The 26,272-nt window shown below is 39.4% G+C and overlaps 1 protein-coding gene across 1 annotated transcript in view; it reads right to left on the bottom strand.

The window, feature by feature from the left end:
• BRINP1 (BMP/retinoic acid inducible neural specific 1) overlaps window positions 1-26,272 on the bottom strand; it is a gene marked incomplete at its 3' end in the record, with an annotated part of 168,622 nt that overhangs the window by 39,131 nt on the left and 103,219 nt on the right. The window contains exons 3-5 of the mRNA XM_081280556.1: window positions 24,693-24,883; window positions 17,524-17,693; window positions 14,552-14,657 (exon numbers count right to left, since the gene is read on the bottom strand). Coding sequence (XP_081136682.1) covers window positions 14,552-14,657; window positions 17,524-17,693; window positions 24,693-24,883 — 467 coding nt within the window. The remainder of the gene's footprint in view (window positions 1-14,551; window positions 14,658-17,523; window positions 17,694-24,692; window positions 24,884-26,272) is intronic.

Below are 26,272 nucleotides of genomic sequence, written 5' to 3'. Positions count from 1 at the left end.
CTCATCCGTTTTCCTGTCATCTAGCATATTAGTAGGTGCCCAGCAATGTGTTGGAAGGAAGGTGAATTTAGATGGAAGTGTTTCAGAGATGCCCGCTGTTCAGTCTATGGTTAGCAGCCCCACCTCTCTAGGCCTCTCTTCTTAAGCAGAACCTGGATCTTCATTCCCAATATCATAGCCTGAGACCTGAAGCTATTCTGACTTCATCTCAGAAGTCACAGACAAGTACTCAGAAAGATCTGAGTAAAAAATATACAGATCCTAAAAAAGTCGGAGAGATCAATGGTAGAAAAAGACTTGACCGCTAATTTCAGCACAGTTTTTTTTTTGGGGGGGGGGATCGGTTATTATAAGATATGATTCTTGAAGATAACTGTAATATATGGCTTTCCAAAATACAAAGCACAACACTAGATGATAGTAGGTATGCAAAAATGAAAGTACTTTCTTCATCATCTATTAATAACTCCTTCCATCCACTCTGGGTTTAGTTAAGTGTTACACTGGATGCTGAAATCATGGTGTCTGACCTCAAGAAGCTTGAGTTGTATGACATAAGAAGACTCATTAGTGTACAATGATAATAACATGTAAATATAATCCAGCACAAGTTTCCAGTAGGACTGGAAAAAAAGCCTCCATTTCTGTAAGAGAAGAGATCAAAAAAGTTATTTTGGACGGGGATTGAACCTGAGAGGTAATGTATAGTACAGCATTTTCCAACTTGTATGCCTTGGAATCAAAGATCTGCAAATATCCCCAGGCTCAAACACATTCGGAAAACTCTGGACACTTAATTCCCCTCTTGAGACTCATAATACCCATTAGCACAGTGAAGGCACTGAGAAGTCCTGTAGTAAATAAATGTGGTTTATGTCATTTAATCCAGTGTTTCCATATTATGGAGCTTTCTCAAAATTAATCAGTGGTAATAAGTAACCTCAAAATCCCAGTGGCTTATGACCACAAAGGTTTATTTCTTGCTCATGTTTAATGTTGACTAGGCTCTGGCTCTGCTCCTTATTTATTTATTTATTTATTTAGGATTTAGGCTGAAAGAGTAGACCAATCAGGAATATGCTGTTCTCATGGTACATGAAAGGGAGCAGAAGACAAGCTAGGCTATGTCTCCTGAAGTACCTGCTCCAAGGTGAAGTACCATGTCCTCTCCCATTACATTGGCCCAAGCAGATCACGTGGCCACAACCAGTATTGACTGAACAGGCAGCACAATCCTCCCGCAGCACAGCACTGCCAATCACATTGCAGCACACCAGGGCCCGTAGAATCTCTCAGAGGAGCCAGCAAATAATGCAACCATGAAATCTACTGCAAAATACAGCAAACGTTTTTCATAACTTAATTACCAAATGATCCAGCAGTTTAACTCCTAGGAAGATATCCAAAAGAATTGTACATAGGTATTAAAACAAAAACGTGGACATGAGTGTTTGTATCAGCTCTGATCCTAAAAATTAAAAGGTGGAGATAACCTCAATGTCATGAGCTGATGGTGGATAAATGAAATGGGGTGTATCTATACAACAGAATACCAATTTAGCCATGAAAAGAATAGAATACTGCTAGTGCATGCTATAGTGTGGATGGACCTCAAAAATTTTAAGTGAAAGGAGCCAGGCACATACACATAGAAAAAAAAAATCACATGCTACATAATTCTATATATTTAAAATATCCAGAATAAGAAAATTCACAGAGAACAAAGCCATGGCCAGAGGTTGGAGGAAGGGGGTGGTAAGGAATAAAGGCTTAATGGCTACAGAATTTATGCTTGTATGATGAAAAGTTCCGGAAATAGTGATGATAGTTGCACAACTTCATGAACGTACTTAATGCCACCAAGCTGTACATCTTAAAATGGTTACAATGTTAAATTTTACATGGTATATATTTTAGCACCATAAAAATTTAAATTTGAAGCAAATTGACTGGACAGCTGAAACTAATTCAAATCAGTGAACATTTATTGAACATCTACTCTGAGCTAAACACTATACAAGAGAGAATCGAACAATGAACACATTGTAAAGCATGTGGCTTCTATTCTCAGGGTTCTCAGTTACAATTTAGGTGCAGTTAAGTACATGAGACCTGACAGAATTATTAGAATATAATAAAAGGCACATCAAAAGTGCTGTATTTGCAGTGCAAAAGGAAAGTTAAATTCTAAGGTGAACTATGAGGGAAACAATAAGGATTGACTCAATAATTTTTAAAAACAAACAGGTACCATATCTATAAGCAGTCAATAAACTCATTATCTTGGGTGACTTATTCAGGTTTTGGCTACCTGAAGCCTGATTTCTGTACAATCAATGCTATCGACAAGGAATCCAAAGGGACATGATTTTTTTAAGTAGAACAAACGACCACATCGATCATTTACCTGTCAGGATTTTCCACCCTGCAAACTTGGCCTTGAGTTTATTAGTAAGGGACAGCCACACATAACCATGCCGATGTTAACTCCTGAGGACTCTTGTCTCCGCATCAGCTCACACCCAACTGTAAGCCCTCGCTCTGAATTTCTACCTCCTTCCTGCTCAAGTCTGAGTGTGGAGCTTATTCTAGATCCCAGGTTTCTCCAGGTCAGAGGCAGCCTTTTTAGAGTCTTCTACTCATGAACTATTCTAAGGCTGAGTGATCGTCTATTCTAGGGGTATTTAATCTTTTCAGGCTATGGATCCTTTTAAGAAAATGAGAAATGGAAATCAGTCCCATCTACACATACACAATAGGCAAGTGGCTTAAAAAAACAGATTACAGACTCTCTAAAGTAAATAGGGTTTACAGTGCTCTTACATAGAAAGAGATATAAAAAACACTTGCTCTAATAAAAACCACAGTTATTATCTGCATACCCCAGATTGAGAATCAGCATGGAAAAAATTTTTCAGAGCACTGTGTTCAAATTCTTGCTCTGCCACCTTCAAGACAATTCTTTAACTTCTATAAGCCTCCATCTTAAAAATATGGAAAATTGGGCTGCGTTGAGGTTCATATGAGATGTCCATCTAAAGAAATGAGCCCTCCATCCCATCCGATGCATGGTAATTACCTATAATAGCTATGACAATTACTATGTCAGTCTCCTTGGTCTTGAGATATATGTTTTTCAGTTAAATGCTGAACAAAACCCTGAGAGATGAAGGTGTTCTTCCCATTTTGCAGACTGAAACATCTAGGGAAGTTCAGAGATTTAATTAACTTGTCCAAAGATTTATCACTGTCAGCTCTTCTCTACTGGTCCTCTCCATTCGATTTTCTTTTTGATTGAGTCTTTGATTGACATCTTCAGTCTCCTTCTTGAAGAACCCTTTTTCTCCTCAGACACAGCACAAAACAGGGTGCTTCTTGGCACATAAAAGAAAACCAACATTTGGATGGAGCCAGCTGGGTGGAAATCAGAGATCTCATTTGTCAATAAAGCATAGCTTTTTAATTGAGCAAGCTTCTTAGGGCCACAGGAAAGTAGACACACTGGATTCTTACCAGTGTCTCTTAGGTCACTGCTAATTAGACAAGAAGATCCTGACGAGGAGTCATTGCCTAACTCTGGCCTGGAAAGGGATATTGGAATTCCATCGTCATGAAGGGCCTTAGATGCTAAGCTTCCTTATAGAAAAAAAAAAAAAGTGGCTCTTAAATATTTTAGGGACCTGGGGGAGCCATGGAAAGTTTTTAGGCAAGGGTCAATCCTAATTACTCATGCTTTAGAAAGATTAATCCAAAAGTGTGACCTAATGTACACTGAATATCAACCCAACAAGAAAACTTTTGATCACTTGGTTGAGCCATAAAGAGAATAATCAAACTCAGGTTTATCTTTTAAGGGGCCAAGTATGCATTCTATGAATATGCATTTGGTTTAATCTTCTGCTCTATGATTTTTCCACTTTAACTAGTACAGTGATTGTTCTCAGCGTTTGGTGCATCATAAATAATTGTAAGGTCTTGTGGATTGATTTATAAAGTTTCTACTTAGGTAAGGAACACTGCACTTGTTCATTTAGCAAATATTTAAAGAGCATTTAGTACCAGCAAAGCACATAGGCCATGGATGATGTAAAGATAAAGTAAATGTTTTGCAAATATCATGTTGATCAAGGTGGTACAAAGCATGCCTAACATAGTTTAATGCCTAATCTGAGCCAGATATTGTTGCATATTGTTTTAAGCATCATACTCACAATAACCCTATGATGTAGGTTAGGAATACAGTCTCAAAAGCTGCATTGACTTGTCTGAGATCAATTAGTGTGCAAAGGTCAGATCTAGTACTTGGCTAGAAGTCTTTCTCAGTCCAAGGCTTTTTATTGAAACCACTCTTCTACATTGGAACTCTTTTATAATGAAGAAAATGATGAAGGTCATAATATAGAAGGCAAGAGAAGCCAAATGGCTTCTCTGAAGAAGTGGCATTTGGAGGAATCAATTGCATGACCCTTGCCTGGATGATGTAGCATCCAGTGCAGCAGAAAAAGCACAACCCTTTTAAGAATGTGATCCTCACAAGGAAGCAGAGTGTTCAGCAAGACACAGATCCTCAGGAAATGGTCATCAGGTTGAACTGGATTCGGTGCAATGTGGATAGGAAGTGGAAAAAGGTTAGAGAAAACAGAGCTCATTATGGACCCTGGTTTTCTCATTCATTCATCCTTTCATTTCTTAATTCATTCAGCAAATATTTCTGAGTCGTGTCTTTAAACTAGGCTCTCTATGTATTCTGCTAGAAAAAAGAGATGGGGCTTACTCCCTAGCGATTTGTGCTCCAATGGGGAAGTCAGATTAGTAACAGGAGGTGTATACTATTGTGTTAATCCTAGGGAAGAAGAAGGGTAGGGTGTCTAATAGCCTGGGGAGGGGAGATGAAGAAAACTTCCTGGGAGAGGTGGGAAGTTAGGAATTGGAGAGAGAGCATGAAAAAGGTACAGAGTGACACAAAATTGAAAGTTATAAACAATGTCTGTGAGAAATTCCATAGGCCTAGAGTGCAGATGTGGGCATCTGTTGGGTAGCACAGTAAGAAAATCCAAGAAGAGAGGCAAGAATTAGATGCTGAAGAGCCTGGTGCTAGTTTATGTCTAAATTATACAGCAAAAAGTCTCCACAGAGGCTGTGACATGTTATGGAGGGAAGTGACAGTATTTGATTTGGGCTCTAAGAAGACTGTACTGGGTGCTGTGATGGGGTAGGTCAGCAGGAGTAGAGGAGAACCTAAGAGGCTCGTTTAGTAACCCATGCGATGGTCCAGGGTGGGGACAAATGAGGACATGAAGTCCTGAACTAAGGCTGGCATAGAGAAGGATGATTCCAATGAGGGGACATTTGTGTGGATCATTGAAAGATGGATCAAACTCGAAAGAAGAGAAGAGCAATGACGTCTAAGGCGTGAAGAACATCTGGATGCATAAAAGGTCAGAGATGGAGCCAAGTCTGGAATAAACTTCCATTTCAAGAAGAGAAACAGGACACTGAAAAGTGAGGGTCAAAGAGGAGAATTTGGAGGGAAGGGATAAGAAAGAGGAGAAGGGGAGATGACTTGAGACCAAGACAGAAAATGGACCATTTGAATAGGAAAATGAGAGAGAGGCTCTCAGAACACAGTAGTCTCAGATGACCTCGTCTGGAGGTTTAGGAAAATGGGAAGTGTTGCCTCAAGTTAGCAATCCTTGATTCCTTCTCCTCTCGCTGGCTTAGTCCCCCCATCTTCTAACAATCTTCACCCCCTCCCATCCATCTTTCTCTTTCAGAAATAAAATGAGCTAACAACCTCATTCCTTCTACACTGAGGGAAAAAACAGCATACGCCATTGAATCTAAGTTGCCATTCATGGTAAAGCATACCGTTGCTTTATATACACTAGGAAAATAACACCTTGCCAATTAAACTACGACACACCATCGATTGTAAGAAGCATTCTCATTTCAGAGATATTAAATCTAAAGAATCATGCAACTTAAAATCGATGACAAGTAATCAAAAAGTTCAACAGAATGCCTCCATTTACCATGTCTATGAGGTGCACCCACCCTGATGCCGTCTTTCCCCCACTCCTACTATTCACAATGGCTGGGAGCTCCTACCTAAGATGAATGAATGTTTCACACAAGACCCTATTCACTCTGTGTGCTCGCCTTTGATGCTAAAATCAGCACCTCTTGCTCACAGCAACAATATTTTCCTCTCAACAAAATAATTCCCATAGTTACACAAAAGTTTTATTGTTTCTACATTTAAAAAGAAGGGAAAAAAATCACTTGACACCACATCACCTTGTGCTATTGTGCCATTAACTATAATACTCCTCTGTAGAATTTGCTCTTGAACTCACTCTACTTAGAATCTCACCCTTGTAATTGGACTGAAACACTTCTTGTGGAGGTCACCAATGACTTCCATGTTGCTCAATCCATTACTCCTTTCCCAATCCCCATCTTAATTATCCTATTAGTAGCATTTGATATAGCTGACCACTATCTCTGTTTTTTCTTTCCTTTTTTTCTGCTTGCTTGTATTTGTTTTGAAGTATTAGGGGTGAAACACAGGGCCAAGCTCATACTAGACAAGTGCTCTGCCACAAAGCAACATCCTTAACTCACTATCTGTTTTGGAAAATATTCCTTAATTGATGTTCAGAACACCATACTCTCTTGGCACTCTACCCTCTCCCAAGCACTCCTGAACTTCTTTTCTTGTTCTTCACTAAACTATTGTCCCAACCTTGCTATATTTAATTCTTTGTGACTCCATAAATTTATTCTTTAATTCTTCTATCTACACACTCTCCCAAGGTATTCTTGTCCAAGCACATATCATTAAGTGGTATTTCTATGCTAAAATTGATATTTCTAGACCTCTCCTCTGACTTTCTGAATTTTCTCACTCCACATCTACATTTGGATATTTCACAGACTTCTCAACTTGAGGTTCTAACCCAATTTCTCAGAGCTCATCAAAAACGGCCATTCCCACAGTCTTGTCACATGAATGAGCAGCAATGTCATCAGTACCATTGCTTAGGCAGACCTCAAAATTGCCCTTGACTTCTCTCCTTCTCTTATAAGCATTTTCTGGTCCATTGGCAAATAATGTTAGCATGTCTTAAAAATATATCCATAAATTCCAGTACTTTGCACCACCTTCATTTCCTCTTACCTTGATAAACACAATAGCTCCCTAACTGGGGTCTTCGTCATGTTTCTGTCCTTAATGGTCCTTTTTACTCAATAGCCATAGTGATCCACTTAAAATGTAAGTCAGGTCAAGTTACTCCTCTGCCCAAATTTTCAACGGCTTCTCATTTCATCTGGAGTAAAACCTAATCTAAATTTGTTTCCATGGTCTACAAATTTCTACATGATCTGCTCCCAAACTATCTCTCTGACTGTAAAGAAAATATATTTCTTTGCTTACTTGTTTATTATCAGCTCCCCCGATACCTACACTAACTATAAGCTCCAAAATGACTGAGTTAGCTTAATTCTCTTATGTTTCTCCTCTTCTTAAAGCCATGTTTGATGTATAGTTGATGCCCATTAAAAGATTGTTAAATAAATGAGTAACCATATGAGAGAATAAATCTCTATACCATCCATAGATTTCAGCAAAATATTCTCTCTGCATCTCTTTTCACATCAATGAGCTACTGAGGCAGACCTCTGTGTACTCCACCAGATGGATACTAGATTAAATTACATGACAATGTCGGTAAAACACACAATGGGCTTCTTGGAGAGAGAAGTATAAAAATAAGAAGTTATCATTATGCCATTAGTGTTATTACTACTAGTTCGATTGTTGCTGCTATGACTACTAATAGCCTCTGCTCATTTCCAGGGTCCTTTCTCATTTCTAATCTTCTCCAGGACTCTTCTTTCTTTTTTTGCCATTTCACTCTACTGTTGCTCTGTTTTAATGAACACTGTATGAAACACCACAAGCTGGAGGTCATTAGTGTGCCCTTCATATCCTCCTCAATTCCACATAACAAATCTTGGCAGAATCTCTCCTGCCAGTCTCATTCAAAGGAATGGGAAAGGAATAGAGAAATAGATGGCAACATCATTTCAAGAAGGAGGAGCTTTGAAGTCAGGATGGCTGAGTTAAAATTCCAGCTCAATCGCTCATTGAGTAGCCTCTCTGAGCCCCAGTTTTCTCACCTGCAAATTAGGGATGTTATATATGATTTGCTCATAGGAATCATGTGATCACTAAAATTGTAATAGATTATCCAGGTACAGTGGCACATGACTATCATCCCAGAGGCTCAGGAGGCTGAGGCAGGAGGATTGCAAGTTCAAAGCCAACTTCTGCAAAAGCAAGTTTCTAAGCAACTTAGTGAGACCCTGCCTCTAAATAAAATACTAAATAGGGATGGGGCTGTGGCTCAGGGATCAAGTGCCCCTGAGTTCAATCCCAGGTATTCCCCTCCGCCAAGAAATTGTAATAAATTAACTATCTAATAAAATAAATTTGCTAAAAAGGAATAAATTAAATAGAAATAGGAAAGCATAAACCAAATAAAAATAAATTTCTGCAGTCACTGGTACATATTAAAGCACTGATTAAATACTATTCATTGTTACTTCTGTCTTCACTGCTCTCAGTCCATGTGGCCTGTCCACACCTGAGCTAGATTACCTCTTCCTCTTTAATGCCTCTCTGTTGGATCCATGTTTTCTATTTGCAGAGGATGTCAAGATGGGACGCATGATTCAATCCATGTTTAGATGCACACTGCATATACAGAAATGCATTTCTATATACATAAATGATGTGTGTACATAGCTCTATGAAATCTCACAAAGCAAAGATACCCATGTGCTTCTACCCAGATTAAGAAACAGAACATTACCAATAAGCCCAGTAACCTCTCTTCCCCTGTTATTGTTTGGGGGTGCAACATCCCCCAAAGCATAATCTAGTGGCACTACTGGGAGGTGTTTGAAACTGTCACAGGTGGGAACTAGTTGAAAGGAATGAGTTCTTGGGGGTGTGTCCTTGGCAACCATACTGTGCACCCTGCTCCTTTCTCTCTGTGTCTGTCTGTCTGTCTCTCTTCTTTCCTACAAGGTGAGCAGCTCTTCACCACACCCCCTTGACCATGATACACTCTGACTCACCACAAACCCACAGCAATGGAGCCAACTGGACATGGACTGAAACACCTGAAACTGAGCCCAAACAAATCTTCCCTCCTCTAAGTTGATTTTCACAAGGATTTTGTACAGCAATGACAAGGTGACAAGCACATCCCCCTCAAGTAACTGCCCCATTTCTCTCCCCAAATATTAACTGATTTTTAAAAATGTTTTTTAGTTATCAGTGGACCTTTTTTAAATGTGGTGCTGAGAATTGAGCCTAGTGGCTCACACATGCTAGGCAAGTGCTCTACTTCTATCACTGAGCCACAACCCCAGGCCAAACATTAACTCCTTCTGTATTGACTTCTAAAAGAATTATTTGATTAAATATTAAATATGTAGTTTTTAGTACATAATGCCAAGAATTTTCAATAATGGTTATAACTAACTCATGCTCTCATAGGCATGAGTTATGTGCTTCACATGGCCCCTCTTTGATATTGTCAGTGGTTTTCATTTGCCACACTGATTACTGTGCTATGATTGATATTAGATTGTACTATTACTTTAGATTTTTTATGTATTTCAATTTGTTATACATGATGGCAGAATGCAATTCATCTCATATTACACATAGAAAGCATAATTTTCAAGTTACTGACTGTACACAAAGTATTTCACACCATTCGTGTCTTCTACATGTAGTTAGGGTAATGATGTCTAACTCATTCAACCATCATTCCTTCCCGCCTCTCTTCCCCTCCCTCCCCTCTGCCCTATCTAAAGTTCCTCCATTCCTCCCATGCTCCCTCCCCTCCCAATTACCATTATGAGTCACATCCTCATATCAAAGAAAACATTCAGCCTTTTGTTTTTTGGGATTGGCTTGCTTCACTTAGCATTATATTCTCCAACTTCATCCATTTACCTGCAAATGCCATGATTTTATTTTCTTTAATGTCACTTTAGATTTTTCTGGAGACTAGGAAAGATGAGTGCCTTTTCAAATATTTACTTGCCCACTTCATATTCTTCTTTGTGAAGTACCTGCTCATGTCTTTTGTCCATTTTCTTTTCTGATGGCTTTTTTGAATTGATTTTAGGGGTTCTTTATATATTCTGCAGAAGTGTTCCTAGTCAGATATATGGACGATAAATATTTTGTTCTGTTATATGATTTGCATTTTCGTTGCATTGCATTCATTCTGTAAGTTTCATTCTATATTTTGATGACAAGCATTTTTCCTTTTAATATAGCCCAACTTTTTTCATTTCCTTTATACTTAATTTTTTGGATCCTACTAAATAAATATCAGCATACTCAAAAGCCATGAGATATTCTCCTGTCTTGTACTTAAGAAAAAGTTTCTTCATTTTACCTTCAACTAGGAGAGTATTATTCTTCCTTAGACATCTATTTTTCTATAACTCCTCCACCTAGACAGAGAGAATAAATTACTCCCTTTTCTCAATTCCCATAATTCTATGTATTACTTTCATTTTCCTATTATATTATGCATTACCTTGAATCATAGATATCTACCTGTCCACCTTCACTATCAGCATCAAATCCCATTCGATCAATTATCTACATTTTTCATGATCTTTTTATTGAAACCTGATGTAATGGCTTTAATATCTCTAGAACTGGTCTCTCTCTTTCTACCCCAACTGCTAACTTCATGGTCGAAACTTGTATCATTGCATCTTTTTTTTTAATTGATTATTTAAAACATTACATAGCTCATGATATATCATCTTTCATACATTTGACTCAAATTGGGTTTTGAACTCCCATTTTCACCCCAAATACAGATTGCAGAATCACATCTGTTACATATTCACATTTTTACATAATGCCATATTAGTGACTGTTGTATTCTGCTACCTTTCCTATCCCCTACTATCCCCCCTCCCCTCCCCTCCCCTCCCATCTTCCCTCTCTACCTCCTCTGCTGTTGTTCAATTCTCTCCCTTTTTTTCCCTCCCCCTTGCGCCTCATAACCTCTTATAATTTTATGTATCATTGCATCTTGAGAACTCAGTAATCTCCTACGCTGTCACTAAATGATTGCCCTCTCTAAATGATTGCCCACACAGAATCAAGAGTAATCTTCCAAAATACTATTCTATTCATGCTACTTCCTCTTTCTAAATGTCCACAGATCCCAAATTAACATTCAGCTCATTAATGTGCTGTAGAGGCCTCCGTGAATTTGAAAGTTAACCTTGACTTTCTCACCACTGATTCCTTTGTTATAATCTCATAAAATCCTCAGTTTTCTCATATGACCCTTGATAAATATGCTTCTATCTGCCTTGGTATCCATGCCCCTAACCCCCATTCAACACTCAGATCTCATTCTTTGTATTTTTACCTAGGAAACTTTTTTGACTCCTTAATAAAACACACACACACACACACACACACACACACACACACATATATATATCCATATCCTTATAAAATTTGGTACTACCAATAACACTGATTTTCTTTTCTATTAAAATTCATTACATTTATTGATTGAAGTCTGTCTTTTCCGATACTATTTATATTTCTTTGAGGCAGAAATAATGTCTATCCGGTTCACAACTATCATTTTGCCTACCTCTTTAGCTAAGATGGATTCTTAAAAAAAAAAAAATATATATATATATATATATATATATATACACATATACATATATATAATTATTTATAAATTTATAACATACAATCTATTTTATTTAGTTATATATGTATATATGTATATGTGTGTGTGTGTGTGTGTGTGTGTGTGTGTGTGTATAATTTGTTGAATTAAACTGATCTGTGACCATATGTCTAGGTTCTAGTACTAGATTTGGCCTCAGTAAAGATTTGATGAATCATCATTACCATAAAAATCCTAGAATCTGCATTAATTCAACAACCCAAATTCACCATTGCCTAAATAAACTCTGTAAGATTCTCACCAAATATCAGCTACTTGTAACTCCCAGACAGGAGGGAGTCACTGTGTCACACAGCAGATCATCTCAGGTTTTGGACATGAAACTGCATTAGATGTTCTATTTTAGTTATTTTAGGGCTAGGATGTAGCAATTACCCAGTGCTTACAAGCTTCTGGGTTCAATCTCCAGCATGAGGAAAAAAGAAGAAGAAAGGTAGATGTATTTTACACTGAGTTGAAAGCTGGGATCCTTCTGGTTCTCCCACCAGCTTGTCTTGCACATTTTATTCATAATAATGAAGCCAACTGTCTTTTCTGCAAGACAAGTATCAGTAGACCAGTCCTTGTCATAAGATACCCTCCTCCAGGCACACTGCAGTTTCTCAACACCCCCCTTAAAGCTGGATGCTTGAACCCAGACCCAGTTCTCCAGGTGTGCTCTGACCAGTACAGAGTAGGAAAAGGCTGTCACCGTCTTTATGGTGGCTAGAATAGTTGCAGTAATGAAACCAAGAGCAGATCCACATTCTGAAGGACAGACTCTTATACAATAGTTGCTTTTGGAAGAAAAAAAGTCAAGACTAAATACAAAACTCAATACAAACTTAGAATGAGAAATTGTGAGAACTCCCTGAACATTAAACTTCATTGCCATCAAGGTAGATCAGCCTTTTCTAAATGTCCCTAAGATGTCCGGAAGTTCCTTGGTAGTAACATCTTGCTAGTTTCGTATTAACTTTATTCCAGTGGTAACTTTTAGATGTCTCCATTATTAATATGCTGGAAACACATATTGGAGTCCAAAAAAACCTGGAATCAAATCCTGGATCTCACTTCACAAAGTTGTTGTGGATGTCATGCAAACCACCATGTTGAAAACCTGCCACATCCAGGGCAGATCTGTCTCTCTCATCCACTTTCTTAACAGGTATTAGTAAACTATTCTCGCCATGCTGTTTGCTCTTTTCTTTATTAATGGGGTTAGGTTCCCCCAACTCCTATATGCTAAGTTCTACTGTGTTATGTTTTAACACTATACTGTTATCAATGGCTGAGTTTCCCTGAGAGGGTTTCGCTGGGAGCTCCCAGGTGACACTCCCCAGCCCTCCCTGCACCATTTTCCAGCCATCTTCTATAACAGGAGCATGAATCAAAGAGTTGCCAAGGAACCAGAATATAAAAGTCATATTAGGCTCTGCTTAGCACTACCTGTCAATCTCAACCCAGCTTCCTCCCACTGACATTCAGAATCACCTTTATCATATACCTTTATGGAAGGTCACATTTTTAGTCGGCTTCAAGTTAAAGCATGTCATTTTTTTCTGACTATAAAGTTAATACATGATCATTGTAGGAAAATTAGAAAAGAAACTAGAAGCCTAAAATAAATTGTCTATATCCTTACTAACCATCAGTAACTTCTTCTAACACTTTGGGATACTTCCTTATAGTATCAATTTTCTTCTTTTTATACTGTTCAGATGATACCATACATTCAATCATAAATCTTCCATTTGTTAATTAATATCAAGTCATTTTCACATATTCAGGAAAAGAAATCTTAATAAATAACATCTCAGTACCTGCCTAAAATTATGTTTACGGATGCAACACAATTTGTTTAGTCTTCTCATGTAGAAAATTGAGATGTATACATTGTTTCTTTTAAATATTATAAATTATGCTTCTTAAAACAGCACCATCTGTACTTCAATCCTACTCATTTTTATTCCCTTGCAATCATCTCTCCTCTTTAAAATGTGGATTAAAAAGTTAAATTACTATTGTAAAGGGTATATTTTCTTTAGATAATAAACACACATGGAGCATCTGACGTGAGCCTGATATATAACACACAATTGAATAAGTACAAACATTTACAAACATCAACAAACCAATCCCTGCAATGTTTGCATTCTTTACAATCAAGTCTGGGAATATTTTTACTCTCTAAGCTGCTAAAAGTCTGTGTGTGTGTGTGTGTGTGTGTGTGTGTGTGTGTGTGTTTATTTAAGAATACAAATTATTAACAAATAAGGGGAATGAAAAATTATGGAGAATCAGAAATTTTATAAAATGTCTTATACGTCTTGAAATTCAAATAACACCTGCCAAAACACACTGAAAATCAAGAACAATAATGTAGGAAATTCATATGATGTGATATGAAATTTTAATATATATTAGATCCGGGGCATCTATAAATAATACTGTTTAGACATTTTCATGAAAATAACCAGATAAAGCTCATATCCCCATGTGTTCTATCTGAAAACTAATTAATATCCATAAATTTAAAGCCCTGTATATGTTAAAATTCTAAAAGATTGTATCATATCATAACCGATTTCCATATCTGTAGCTTCCATTGGTTTCCTGTTCCATTGGTTCTGTTTCTCTCTTCTTCATTCTCCCTTGGACTGGACTGGACTCTCTCCTTCCCTACAATACACCCCTGCTGTGTCCCCTCCCTGACTCTGGCCCCACCTGCCCCATTAGTTTCCTACCTTGAAGGTGCAGTTTGCTCTCCGTGCTTTGCAGAAGGACGGAACTCACAGAGTCCAGATTGTCATAGCTGTTACAGCCGAGAGGCCCAGTGCGTGTCTCTGTGACCTAGAGTGGATGTCAAATAGACAAGTGTGAGACAGACGTCTTTCGCTAGGGCAGACCCTGAAGAGTCATTCCCCAGCGGAGCACAGCCTACAGATAGGTCTTGTGACCTCAGGTCACAGCTGTCTCCTCAACATCTCTCCTGTCAAAGAGCAGACAGGGTTGCAGGATGCTGAAGCACACAGCCTGGAGCCATAGGGCCTGGTTTCTATCCCTGGCCCTCACTCCCTAACTAAGGTCGCTGTGAGTATGCTGTAGTCTATCTAATAAGTTGAAGCATTATATATACATTACAGAATCACAGGCTTTGGAATCAGTAAAATCAGTGTTAAATCCCCGTTGGGTCATTTATTTGCTGTGTGACATAAGGAAGTCATCTAACTTCTCTAAGCTTCTGCAAACTCAAACTTAGCAAATGCTTTCTAGGGAAGCTGTAAGACAGATGTGATGAGTGGTAAGTGCCAGGAGTTTCAAATGCTCAAAATGAGCATTTAATTACAATATATCTCTATACATTGTAAGGAATCTATAAAACATTATTACCAGGTAAGACCAATAAATTATCCATACTTTGCAAAACAAACTTGAGCAACAAACAATCAATGCCACTGCAAGAGAAAAGCATCCCGATCCTAAGGTTGTGCATCTCCAAGACACTGTTTTCAACAATGTGAGGTGATGGGCAATTGAAGAACAGTTATTCAAAAACTAGCCTTGAAATAAGGTTAGTCTGAAAAGAGGCCTCTTCATCTCTTTACTTTCCATTATATGCTTTGATGCACTCAACCATAAAGACAGCCTCCATTGTAGAGTGGCAACTTGGGGAACAGTCATAGGTACCTCCTTTGCCCTTTTCTTGTTGTGAAACATTGATCAGTAACTTTCCCCTTCTAAGCCTCATTCCCCTGCTATTAGATGTTACCCCTGCTTTTATTACCTAAACAGGTAATGAGATCATATTTTTGACATGTTTAGCATTTTAAGATGCAAAAAAATAAATGGAAGATAATCAGATTTTATTTTGTTTTACAAATGACTGATTCATTTTTGAACAGAATAATAACATGGTTATTATCAAGTGATAGTTAAAACAACCAATTTTTTAATTAAAGATATCCATGGTGGGAAGGAAAAGAACTAGGCAAAACTCCCCTGACCTGGCTCAGGGGCTGGCCTTGAAGGAATCTGGTAATGAGACAATTCTAGTCCACTGGGTCTTAGGAGAGTAGCAAGAAATGGCTAGAAAAATCCAAGTCCAAATTGAGTGCGGAAGGCAGTGTTCGTGTCAGAATGGTTTCTTGAGAGAACTCTGTGCAATTTGTCTGAGAAATTCCTCCTAAGGAGGCAGACTGCACTTCCTGGATGCACAAAAGAGGATTATCTTTCTGACAGAGCTTCAATATCTCAATTCCGCATCCCATCCAGGGGGCAAAGAACTATTTGGTGATAATGAAAACCAGGTCTTTGCAGCTCCCTGACTCTGATGGCTTCATAAAGATCCCTCTCTCAGTGCCAAGTTTCCTAACAACATAATCCCCCCAATATAAGTGATTCTCCTCAGATAAGCTAGCCCTTTGTTTGTGGATCTGATTTATTTCTCTCCTTACTACTTCCCTCCTCCATAACTCTCTCCCGCCCACATTTCCCTTCCTGTGGTCAAATTTTGACTCATCTGTCATTTCCCCTTGACCTTCCCTCTGCACCTTTTGTCCCCAAGAGATATCTTGAGAAGTCTTAATATAAGGTTAGGACTGCATTTTATTCAGAAGTCAGAGTGGAGACAGAGAAGCAAAATGCAGGCATAATACAATTTAAGAAATTTTGAGATGGAAAAATCTGCATTGAAACCCTCAGAACTAATTCTTTATATCACAAATGTCCTCCCACCTCTCTTTATAGAACAGTATCTGAATGTATCTTATTTTAAATAATTTTTTTTAAAGTCCCCATGCTCTAAGGCACTGATTTGAAAGTTCAGGGCGATTCTATCCAGTATGCCTATTTAACTTTGAATTAATAACAGTAAATAAACTTACAAAATTTACTTCACAGTAGCCACATGTCAAGAATTCAATAAACCTGTGTGACTAATGGTCATTATCTCAAAACAATAAAAATATAGGCATGTCTATCATCTTAGAAGGTTCTATATTGAACAATGCCTTGTGGAAGAAGGTGGTCCCACAGACCACAGTGTGTCCTATGCCTGCTTTTGTGAATAAAGTTTTATTGGAACACAGCCTAAGCTCTTTGATGAACATACACTCTACAGCTGCTTTTATGATATAACAGCAGAGTTGAGCAAGGCCAGCAGAGATCATGGGGCCCACAAAGCCTAAATATTAATCATCTGCCATTTTACAGAATATGTTTGCTGACCTCTGGCCTAGAGAGTTCTAATCACGTTAAGGTATTCTCTGTCTGTATAATCCTGATCAAAAGGCCTCCAACTATGAACCCCAGTTTTACCATCTATAAAGGACACAAATGTTTTAAAAGATTGTTGTTCTAGGTATCTGACTTTTATTATATATGTGATCTTGAGAAATTCATTTACCCCATCATCGCTTAGTTTCTTCAACTAGAGATGGGATGTGGAGATCTTCCAATTCTTTGAATCAGAGGACTATTGATGATGCCATGGCCATAGCCAGAGTGCTCCCCTACATCAGTGCACATGGCTACCCAGACCACAGTGCCCATGAAGCTACAGAGCATGTGACCACATCAGTCAGAGAGGTTGGCATGGGTGCCATGAGTACATGGGCATGAAGTCAGGAACTGGATCTGTCCAGCTGCTCTCAGAATGTCTTCCTAGAAGTGCTGCTGCCTTGAGAGCCTGCCACCCAAGTCCACTGTCCAGCCATACCTTGATTGCTCCAGTTGATATCTGGATCTCATGGAGCCTCCTCATGGTGCCATCACGGTCAACAAAGTAGGACGACGCCAGCTGGTGCAGAGCTTCGACGCTTTGAGTGGCATTCCCTGACTTCCTGTCGAGGCGACTTTTGTCCATGTACATGGTCAAAGCCTCCTCTCCTGCATGGGAAGGGAAAGGAGAAAGGGAGCCAATGGAGACCCAGCGTGGGAGGAGAGGAACCAGGACCCGCGTGCTGACAAGTGCTGGGCGTTTCTACCTCATTATGTCTTCTTTCTCTAAAAATCAGGGGAAAAGTCAGCAGTCCCAAGGTGACAGCATGCAGCAGGCTCCATAAGGACATGGGTCACTGAAACACCCTCAGCCACTGAATCCAGTCCCCACTGATCCACTCCGTACTTCTCACCAGCCTTATCTCACAACATCACCACCACCCCCTCTTCCAAGAAAGCTCAGTTCCTTTTGTAAAATGGTGGATTTGGCATAGACATTCCTTTCCCTTTCCTCCCTGTCTTTGTTTCTTCACTGTCTTTCCGTTCCTCCTTTCCTCCTCTTCCCTCCTCCCTTCCTTCAACCCTTCCTCCCTCTCTCTCTCTCTCTCTCTCTCCTTAAATTCTCCTGCTCCATAGCATTCTAGATAAACAAGTGTATGGATAGAGAGATAGACACACATATAAGTAGATAAGACATAGAAATTCAGAGGTATCTAGAGATAGACACAGAGCTAGAACTAGAAATAGGGTAAACTGTGTCCCCATAGAGAGAGGGAAAACTGAACTTCCAACTCTGTGAAGGTATCAGCAGTGGCTTTATCCTGACACACAGCACAGTGCTTTCCACATAGTAGTGGAAAGCAGACATCAATGGTTAGTTCATCTTTTTCTTTCATTCACTCAATACATATTTTAAGTACCTACCATATGCCAGGCACTGTACTTCTGAGAGTACAAAAGAGAAAAGGGTCACATTTGGGGGTTGGGATGAGGGATGATCAGAAAGTTTGATACAGAAAGGAAGGAAAATAGATACTTAGATCAAAGAGAAGGTGGATGGACAGATAGATATTTGAATGGACAGAAGAATGAATGGATGGAAGACAGATATAACTATGTAGACATGAATACACAAATTTATAGATTTTTCTCCATAAAGTTTTCCTTGGAAATGCATGCACGCATTAGTAACACTGCTAAGCTATGGTGACTTTTCTTTTGGATAATGAGATCTCTTGGTAACACATTAGGAAGGAAGCTCTACAGATTTCCACCAAATGGACTTCTGCATACCACTACTTCCACTTTCTGATAACATTGCCAGCATGGGCACATTTTTTCTCTTCTCTGTTTCTCAGTTTATTCACTAGCAATATTGGGTGAAAAGAGCACCCACTCCCACAGGATTACTAAAAAGAATAAATTAGTTAATAAGTGTTTAGAAAAATGTCCAATTCATTGTAGTATTTGAAAATCAATTGGTATGGGACTGGGAGTGTAGCTCAGTGGCAGAACATGGGATTAGCATGCACAAGGCCCTGGGTGCAATCTCCACCACAAAAAAAAAAAAAGAAGAAAAAAGGAAGAAAGAAAGAAAAGGTGTAAGTAGAAAGAAAGGAGAGAAGGAAAAAAGGAAGGAAGGAAGGAAGGAAGGAATGAAGGAAGGAAGGACAGATGGAAGGAAGGAGAGACAAAGAAAGAAAATTGATTATCAGTAGTAGTAACGGTCACAGAGCTAGTCTTCCTTGACCTGAAATAGTTGAGCTAACATCTCTGCTTCCATTTCTTCATGTGTAAAGTTTTAATACTGACCATACTTACCTCATAGTGTTGTCTCCAGGATTAGGTTAGTTAGTTAGATAAAGTACTCCAACCCTACGTGGCACATAGTAAGCACTGTGGCAGTGTTAGCTACCGTGATTTGATAACCGCAAGCTGATGGTTGTATGATATTTATACATACATGTAATTCATTCATAAAAATAAAATATTTAGAGAACAAAACCTGTCAGTACATCGTCAGAAACAAAACCTGGTGTCTATGACAACTGCAGAGTCTGTAGAATGCTGATTACTTTTCAAGTTGAAGAGAAAAAAAGCCATCAGCTTGCAGAGGGAATTCTATTCTGTCTGACTTCTGAAATCGTATCCCGATTTCTGGCCCATTCCACTGTCACTTTCTCTTGCTCACCCCTCCTTCCCTGGCACACCCATTTCCACTCCGCTCTACCTGTTCAAAGAGGACTAGCATCCCGAGCCACACCCTGAATCCAGAGGGAAGGAGTCAGTTTCTTTTCGTCATTGTTCAGCATGTCCTTTGGTTAGGTTTCGTGTGCCTGCACTGAGCATTTTGGCAGGCCTTGGGGTGACAAATGAATAAGACACTGGCATGTGCTGCGAGTGTAACTGCAAACCAAGATTGAGTACGAAAAAAAGTAAAATCTTCCCTTAGCAATTTGTTCTCTCGATTGCACGTTGAAATGGTAATATTTTGGATATGTTATGTTAAATATATTATTAAATTTATTTCTCCTTTTTTTCCTCTTTCTAAAAACGCAAAAAAAAAAAAGAAAAAATTACAGTGGCATATGCAGCTCTCACTTGAGGACTGCATTCTGCTACTATTGGCCAGTGGTGGAGGAAGGAGACAGAGGCAGACGGCGATCATTTCAATACAGCAGGTGAAGAGCCAGGGAAGGGGGAGGCAGATAGTAGAATGAAGACCAAAGAAGGGCGACCCACATCTCTGTAGATCACGTGGGTCACCAGGCTCTGATGAGCTGGTCTCTCTAGCTATATCCTCACTGCTTTCTGGGTATGCTCTCTCCCATACAGATGTGCCCCATTTTCTGTCATTTTTGGGACTCTGCCCTTCTGTTCTTCTCCTGGCTAATTTCTACACATCCCTGTGTTACCTAATACAGCACTACTTCTGGGGATCCCTCTAACTATATTCTACTCTTTTCTTGAACTGAGTAACTTTTATAAGGCATGTCCTCATGATACCCTGTATTTCTCCAATATGTCACGTATCATACCTTCTGGAGATTTCTGGTCTCCCCTACTAAAGCAGAAATACTTTGAGGTCAGGGAGCAGGATAGAGTCTTTTCCCATCCTTGTGGCATTACCTAGCACAATATGGGCATGCATTATGTGCTTAAGAAATGATTGGAAGCCAACAGATGAATAAATGGACACAGAAGTGGACCTACTTGTACCATGTTAATTGACTAACAAATCTGCTTCTACAACTAGACTGACACCTCCCAACAGGAAGACCCATGATCATCCAAGTTCATCTCTAGGCTCCACATGCCTAGACTTGACTTGAATTCAAAGAAAGACACTCCAGTTCACGTGGACTTCTGTTATACATGAGGGCATAACGTTCTGTTCTTTGAACACCAAAGGAGCCTAATAGATTTGACTTAAAAATGACTTTACATCCAATTATACTTTGAGTTCCAGGAATGATGGTTGGTGAAGTGGGGTAACGTGTAATATCCATTTCATCTTTTTAATGTTTCTCAATCTTCTCCTAGGTTCTGATGAAAAGCAGATATTCAGTTATCATTTCATGGATAAACTGATGGATGGATGGATGGACATATGGATGGATGGATGACTGAATAGATACATGCATAGATAGATGCCTGGAGAAGTAAATGGTTAAGTAATATGTTGGGAATCAGAGTCACAAGGCAGAGGAAATAAATATTCCAATTGCCAGTTCAGGCTCTCTTAGGGGCCCACAAAGCAGAAGGTGAAACAAGCCCAGTTCCCTCTGGACTGAGAATTGGCAGAAGCAATCCTTAGATCAAGAGGGGTTAATGGACTTCTTGCTGCATTATTAAGACTTAATTTCTTGTTTATTAAGAGAATGTTCTGTTTGAAGTTACTCTGCCACTTGGGCATTCCTGTAAATTGCCTCTTCACCCCACAAAGGCCTTTGCTCAGCCTTCCTGTCCTCCAGGGAGCTTTGCCTCACTCTGTAGCACCTTCTTACAGAAGAGAGCAAAGTAGGATCAGATGCACGAGATGGGAGAAGAAGTGGGATTTGATCCGTTTACCTCTGTGTCAATAGAAGGTGTTGTTCTCAGATGGGGAACAGGGCTGACTGGACTTCAGTCTTCTAGGATATCCCTCTTCCGTTCCTTCTGACCCCCTGTGATTTTATTCTCAGCCTTCTGATTAGCCAAGGGAAGATGTCCCAAAACACAGTGTGGGAAATAATGAACGCACACACACTAACATTCACAAATGGATAAGAATCATGAAGCTTCCTATAAAAAATGACATCCATGCAATACACATGATTCATGTACATGTAAAGACACACACACATTTCATCCATATGTATATGTGTGCAATGTGTGCATTCACATATAAATGTGCTTACACCCAAGCATAGACAGGCATTTCAGAACATCTTTCTGGGCACATAGGTGTGTACTTCCATGCATGCTGGTAAGCTTAGTCACATATGTCACACACACACACACACAGTCAAACATCTTCAATGTGTTTCCTTTGACCCCAAGTTCCATATTCAGAGGAACAAAGGAAAATTACTATCCCTGTTTGTTGTTCCAGGTGTGGAATTTGTCTCTTTACCACTTTCCACCAGGTCATTCATACCCAGTATTTTTATGAATTTAACAGAGGGTACCAAAAAAAAAATGTGGAGATCTCAAGAAAATGTCCAAGTTGTTGGACCCCACCACCAGCTCCGCTTCCTCATTCCCACCCCCTTTCCTCTTTCCTTCATTTCTCTAAAAAGCCAAACACACACATTTACTTGTCATGTATGTGACAGTCTAAGAGTCATCTTCCATTGTTTGATGATGCCCTTAGGAACTGACTTGACACCTCAAAGAGTTCATCACGGCATTTATGCTAAATGATTATGGTGTTCTTGGGGGAAAAAAAAAACTATAATTAAATAACATTTCTGCACTTCCTCGTATGTAGATGGGGAAACTGATATTCAGACAAGAAAGTGAATTTCTGAATGCCTCCCACTCACTTAGTGAGTGCCAAGACTGGGCTTTAATCCTGGATCTGCAAGTTCCTTAGTCCAGATAAGACAATCATAGTAAGAATGCTAACCACATTTAATGCATCATTATATTTAATCCTTGAAATTTACATCAAGTAATATTTTTATGACTACTTATAAAAAAGGAGCCTCAGAGAACTGAGTTATTGGTAGAGGCAACACCAAGCTGGGGAAAGCAAGAGCCAGAACTGGAACCCAGGAGATTAAAATCCTGGCCCCTTCACTCACTATAACTTCCCACACCCCTTCTGTCCCTTTGCATAAGGAGGTCCTTAAGAAGTAATTTTCCATGCATAAATGAATTAAAGGATGATATGAGAAGGACCTCACAGGATTTTTGGCACACAGTATTCATTCAACAGTAAACCCTTTTCCTTCCCTCCACTCTTCCATGGCAAGGGCCGAGGGAACGTTTAGGGCCTGCTGTCCGACACCAGATTTCAATCCGAAGCTTTGCATATTTTAAAATGTTGTGTTGTAAAAACAGTACAGGAACAAGGCTCTGTGAATAATTTACCACCTCACTTTGGAGAAATTAAAAATATATTTCACTGAGAAAGAAAAGTCTTTGCTACATGGGATTTCCAGGCACTAGGACCAGAGCACAGCTTTTAATGGAAGAATTGAATTAGTTGCAATGATGATTTTTTTTTCCAAGTGAAAGGGGAGGTGGAAGATATTCAAAGGAAAGGGTGCAGATTGATGTCACAATCGGCATAGAAATTAATTCATTGTCACTATATGTTAAAGTAGAATTTATATGAATTATTTCACAAAGTCCTACTTAATTTAATGTCTAAAAACAGACAACAAATATCTGCTAATTGGGTCATTGTTGAAGTGGGTGGGTAGGTTGTAGGGTAAGCAGGTTAGTAAAGGAGATAATTGGTATTAGGTGGATAAAAATACTGTAAGCTTAGAGACTGGAAAACCCTAAGTTAAAAACTTAGCTTTTCCCACTTTTTTGCTACACCTTTCTGGTTTTCCTTGCTTATAAAATGAAAATGTTATGACTAAATTGAAGTTTAGAGAAACACAGACAGTATATGGTGTCTATTGTGCAACAAGAATGAATGAATTTGCCCAATCAACATTTCTACCCACATTATCAAATGACTGATCTTGCCTTCCTCAAAAGGGTGCTGTATGCTCAGCCTAGAAAGTGCGCCCACCTTCCTTTACCTAACAAGCTCCTGTTCAACTAAACCACCACTTTCCACCATGAAGTTTGGACTGATGGCTCGAGTTCGTAGTGCTCTATCCACGTTACAACCGTGTCCACCCCTCCTCTGTTAATACACCCATCTCTTTACCTGGCGAGGGCTATGACTAAATGAATCATATCATCTCTGTGAGCAGGTAGCACAGTGTTGTACCACCAAGGTGGTTTTGTGAAAGTACAGTGGACCCATTCACCATGGATAGAAACAGATGCCTGAGGGATAGTAACTCATAATATCAACTGATGCATGCAGGCGAGGCTAGTCAGTATCTAAATGGCCTCGTCTGTACCATTTCCCATGGTTTTTGCATCAATTTCCTTCCTTTTATACGGCTCTGTTTCCTCATTCCCTCAAAGATGGATTGGACCTGATGGGCAGGGATGGGGAAGACTGAACTGGGTAAAGCAATTAGCCTACTTTCCTATTAACCCATTCCAAGCCCATATGAGACACAAATGATATAGCCCATTTTTAAAACAATAACTTCCAGTTATAAGTCCCTAAAGTGGACTTACATAAACAAAAGCAATTCCCTAAACAACATCTGAAATTTAATTTCTTCCCCGGATCAGACCCCATTTCAGAGGACTGAAGATAATTATCAGAAAAAAAAAAAAGCATTCCTGACAAACTGAGACAATTCCAAGGTTAAACAATATTTTTACAAAAGTTAGTAAACCCAGACTAGACTCCCATAGAAGGGAATTATCTGCTGACGTATAACCACAACAAACAAGACAGTTCGGTGTCTCTGCCATACATGCCTTTCAGGGATGCACAGCAGCACAGAGCTAAGAAGGCTTTCCCTCCAGGGCACTCCACTCTCACGTCCAACCCGGACCCAAAGGCATGACAGGACCGAGGCCCAGCGGCTGCTGACGTACCTCCCAATGTGGCAGAGATGAGGAGGTGCGTGCCGTACTTTTTGATGATGGTGTCGATGAACTGCTGAGTGGTGGGTCTCCTGCCAAGCAGACGGATGCTCCTTTGAAATTCTGGCATGAGGGGTACTGGATGACGAACCAGATCTCTCCTCTCAATGGCTGTGTTCCTCACCTTCCAACGGGCAAACTCCCTGGGAAGGAGAGAGGAGCAACACTCAATTTACCATTTCTACTCTCGAGCCAAAGCCCACCCAACCAATCCTTCCAAGCCTCTCTTTAGGTGAGACTGTCTATAATTTTAACATTTCTCAAATGACTCTTTGATCTAGAATTTTGAGTCCTCTTTAGTCAGCAAATATTTATCAAGTACTACTCTCAGCACCGGGATACTGAACCAGATAGACAGTCACACCTTCCAGTTGCTCACAGAGCGTCAAGGAAACAAAGTCAGAAGTCACTTTTACTACCTTATGGGTGGAAAACTGAAGGGGGAAAAAAAGAAAGCCATCATTAATCATTATCACCAGCTTTTTTTTTTTTTTTGGTACTGTGGATTGAAGTCAGGGGCACTTGATCACTGAGCCATATCCCCAGCCCTATTTTATATCTTATTTAGAGACAGGGTCTCACTAAATTGCTTAGCCCCTCACCATTGCTGAGTCTGGCATTGAACTCATGATCCTCCTGCCTCAGCTTCCTGAGCCGCTGGGATTACAGGCTTGTGCCACGGCGCCTGGCTCATCAGCATCATCTGATAATAATGATTGTGATAATGATTTTCATGGTACTTTATAGTTCACCAGGATGGCAGGTCTCATTTCATACCTAATTATCACAGTAGCCCCATGAAAGGGGACTATTATCCATTTCTAGTTCATCTCACAAGAACTACTTCCCCACTGCTGTCTAGTTGCTGGTCTGTCTCTCTCACTAGACTGTGAACAACATTACAGAGATGGAATCTTCTAGGATTCCATCTAGATGGAATTCTGCCTGTGTCATGGCAGAATTCATAGTGGATGAATAAATTAGCAAACGGAGGGACGAAAAGAAGGGAAGGAGATGAGGGCACAGGTGGATTGCATACGGATGGGCAGAATCTAAGACACAAAGCAGCCTGAGATCTTTTGTGAGATAGTTCAAAAATCAAACATTGAACCCACAGCTCACTTAAATACTAAATTTTAACATGAATTCCCTGAATGCCTACTTCTTGGAGGAAATGAAGCTGTGCTCTTGTGGAGACATTTCGGTTTTTCCTTCACTAATTATAGAGATCAAGATGGAGAAGCACCGAACTTGGGAATCCAAGTCTTCTTCTGCTCCTTGCAAATTATGTCTCGCAATATTGTGCAAATCATGCCCCTTCTCCATCCCTACGTTTCTTCTTCTATAAATATGAATTAGTAGTATCTATTTTCTCCCGCCGGAGCAGAATTGCATGAAAGATAGGGTATGAAAATACCTTTGGAAACTACAAGGCGCTAATCCAATGTAAACTATTGTTTTATAACTTTATTTCCTCACAAATTCCCAAGTAGGTACATGTAAATCATTAAATGTGCACAGACGGTGAACAC

The sequence above is a fragment of the Spermophilus citellus genome (assembly GCF_964194105.1).
Source record: "Spermophilus citellus genome assembly, chromosome: 2".
In the NCBI taxonomy this organism is placed as follows: Eukaryota; Metazoa; Chordata; class Mammalia; order Rodentia; family Sciuridae; genus Spermophilus; species Spermophilus citellus.
Note: the sequence above shows the minus strand (reverse complement) of the source record. Positions and strands in the feature narration are given on the sequence as shown.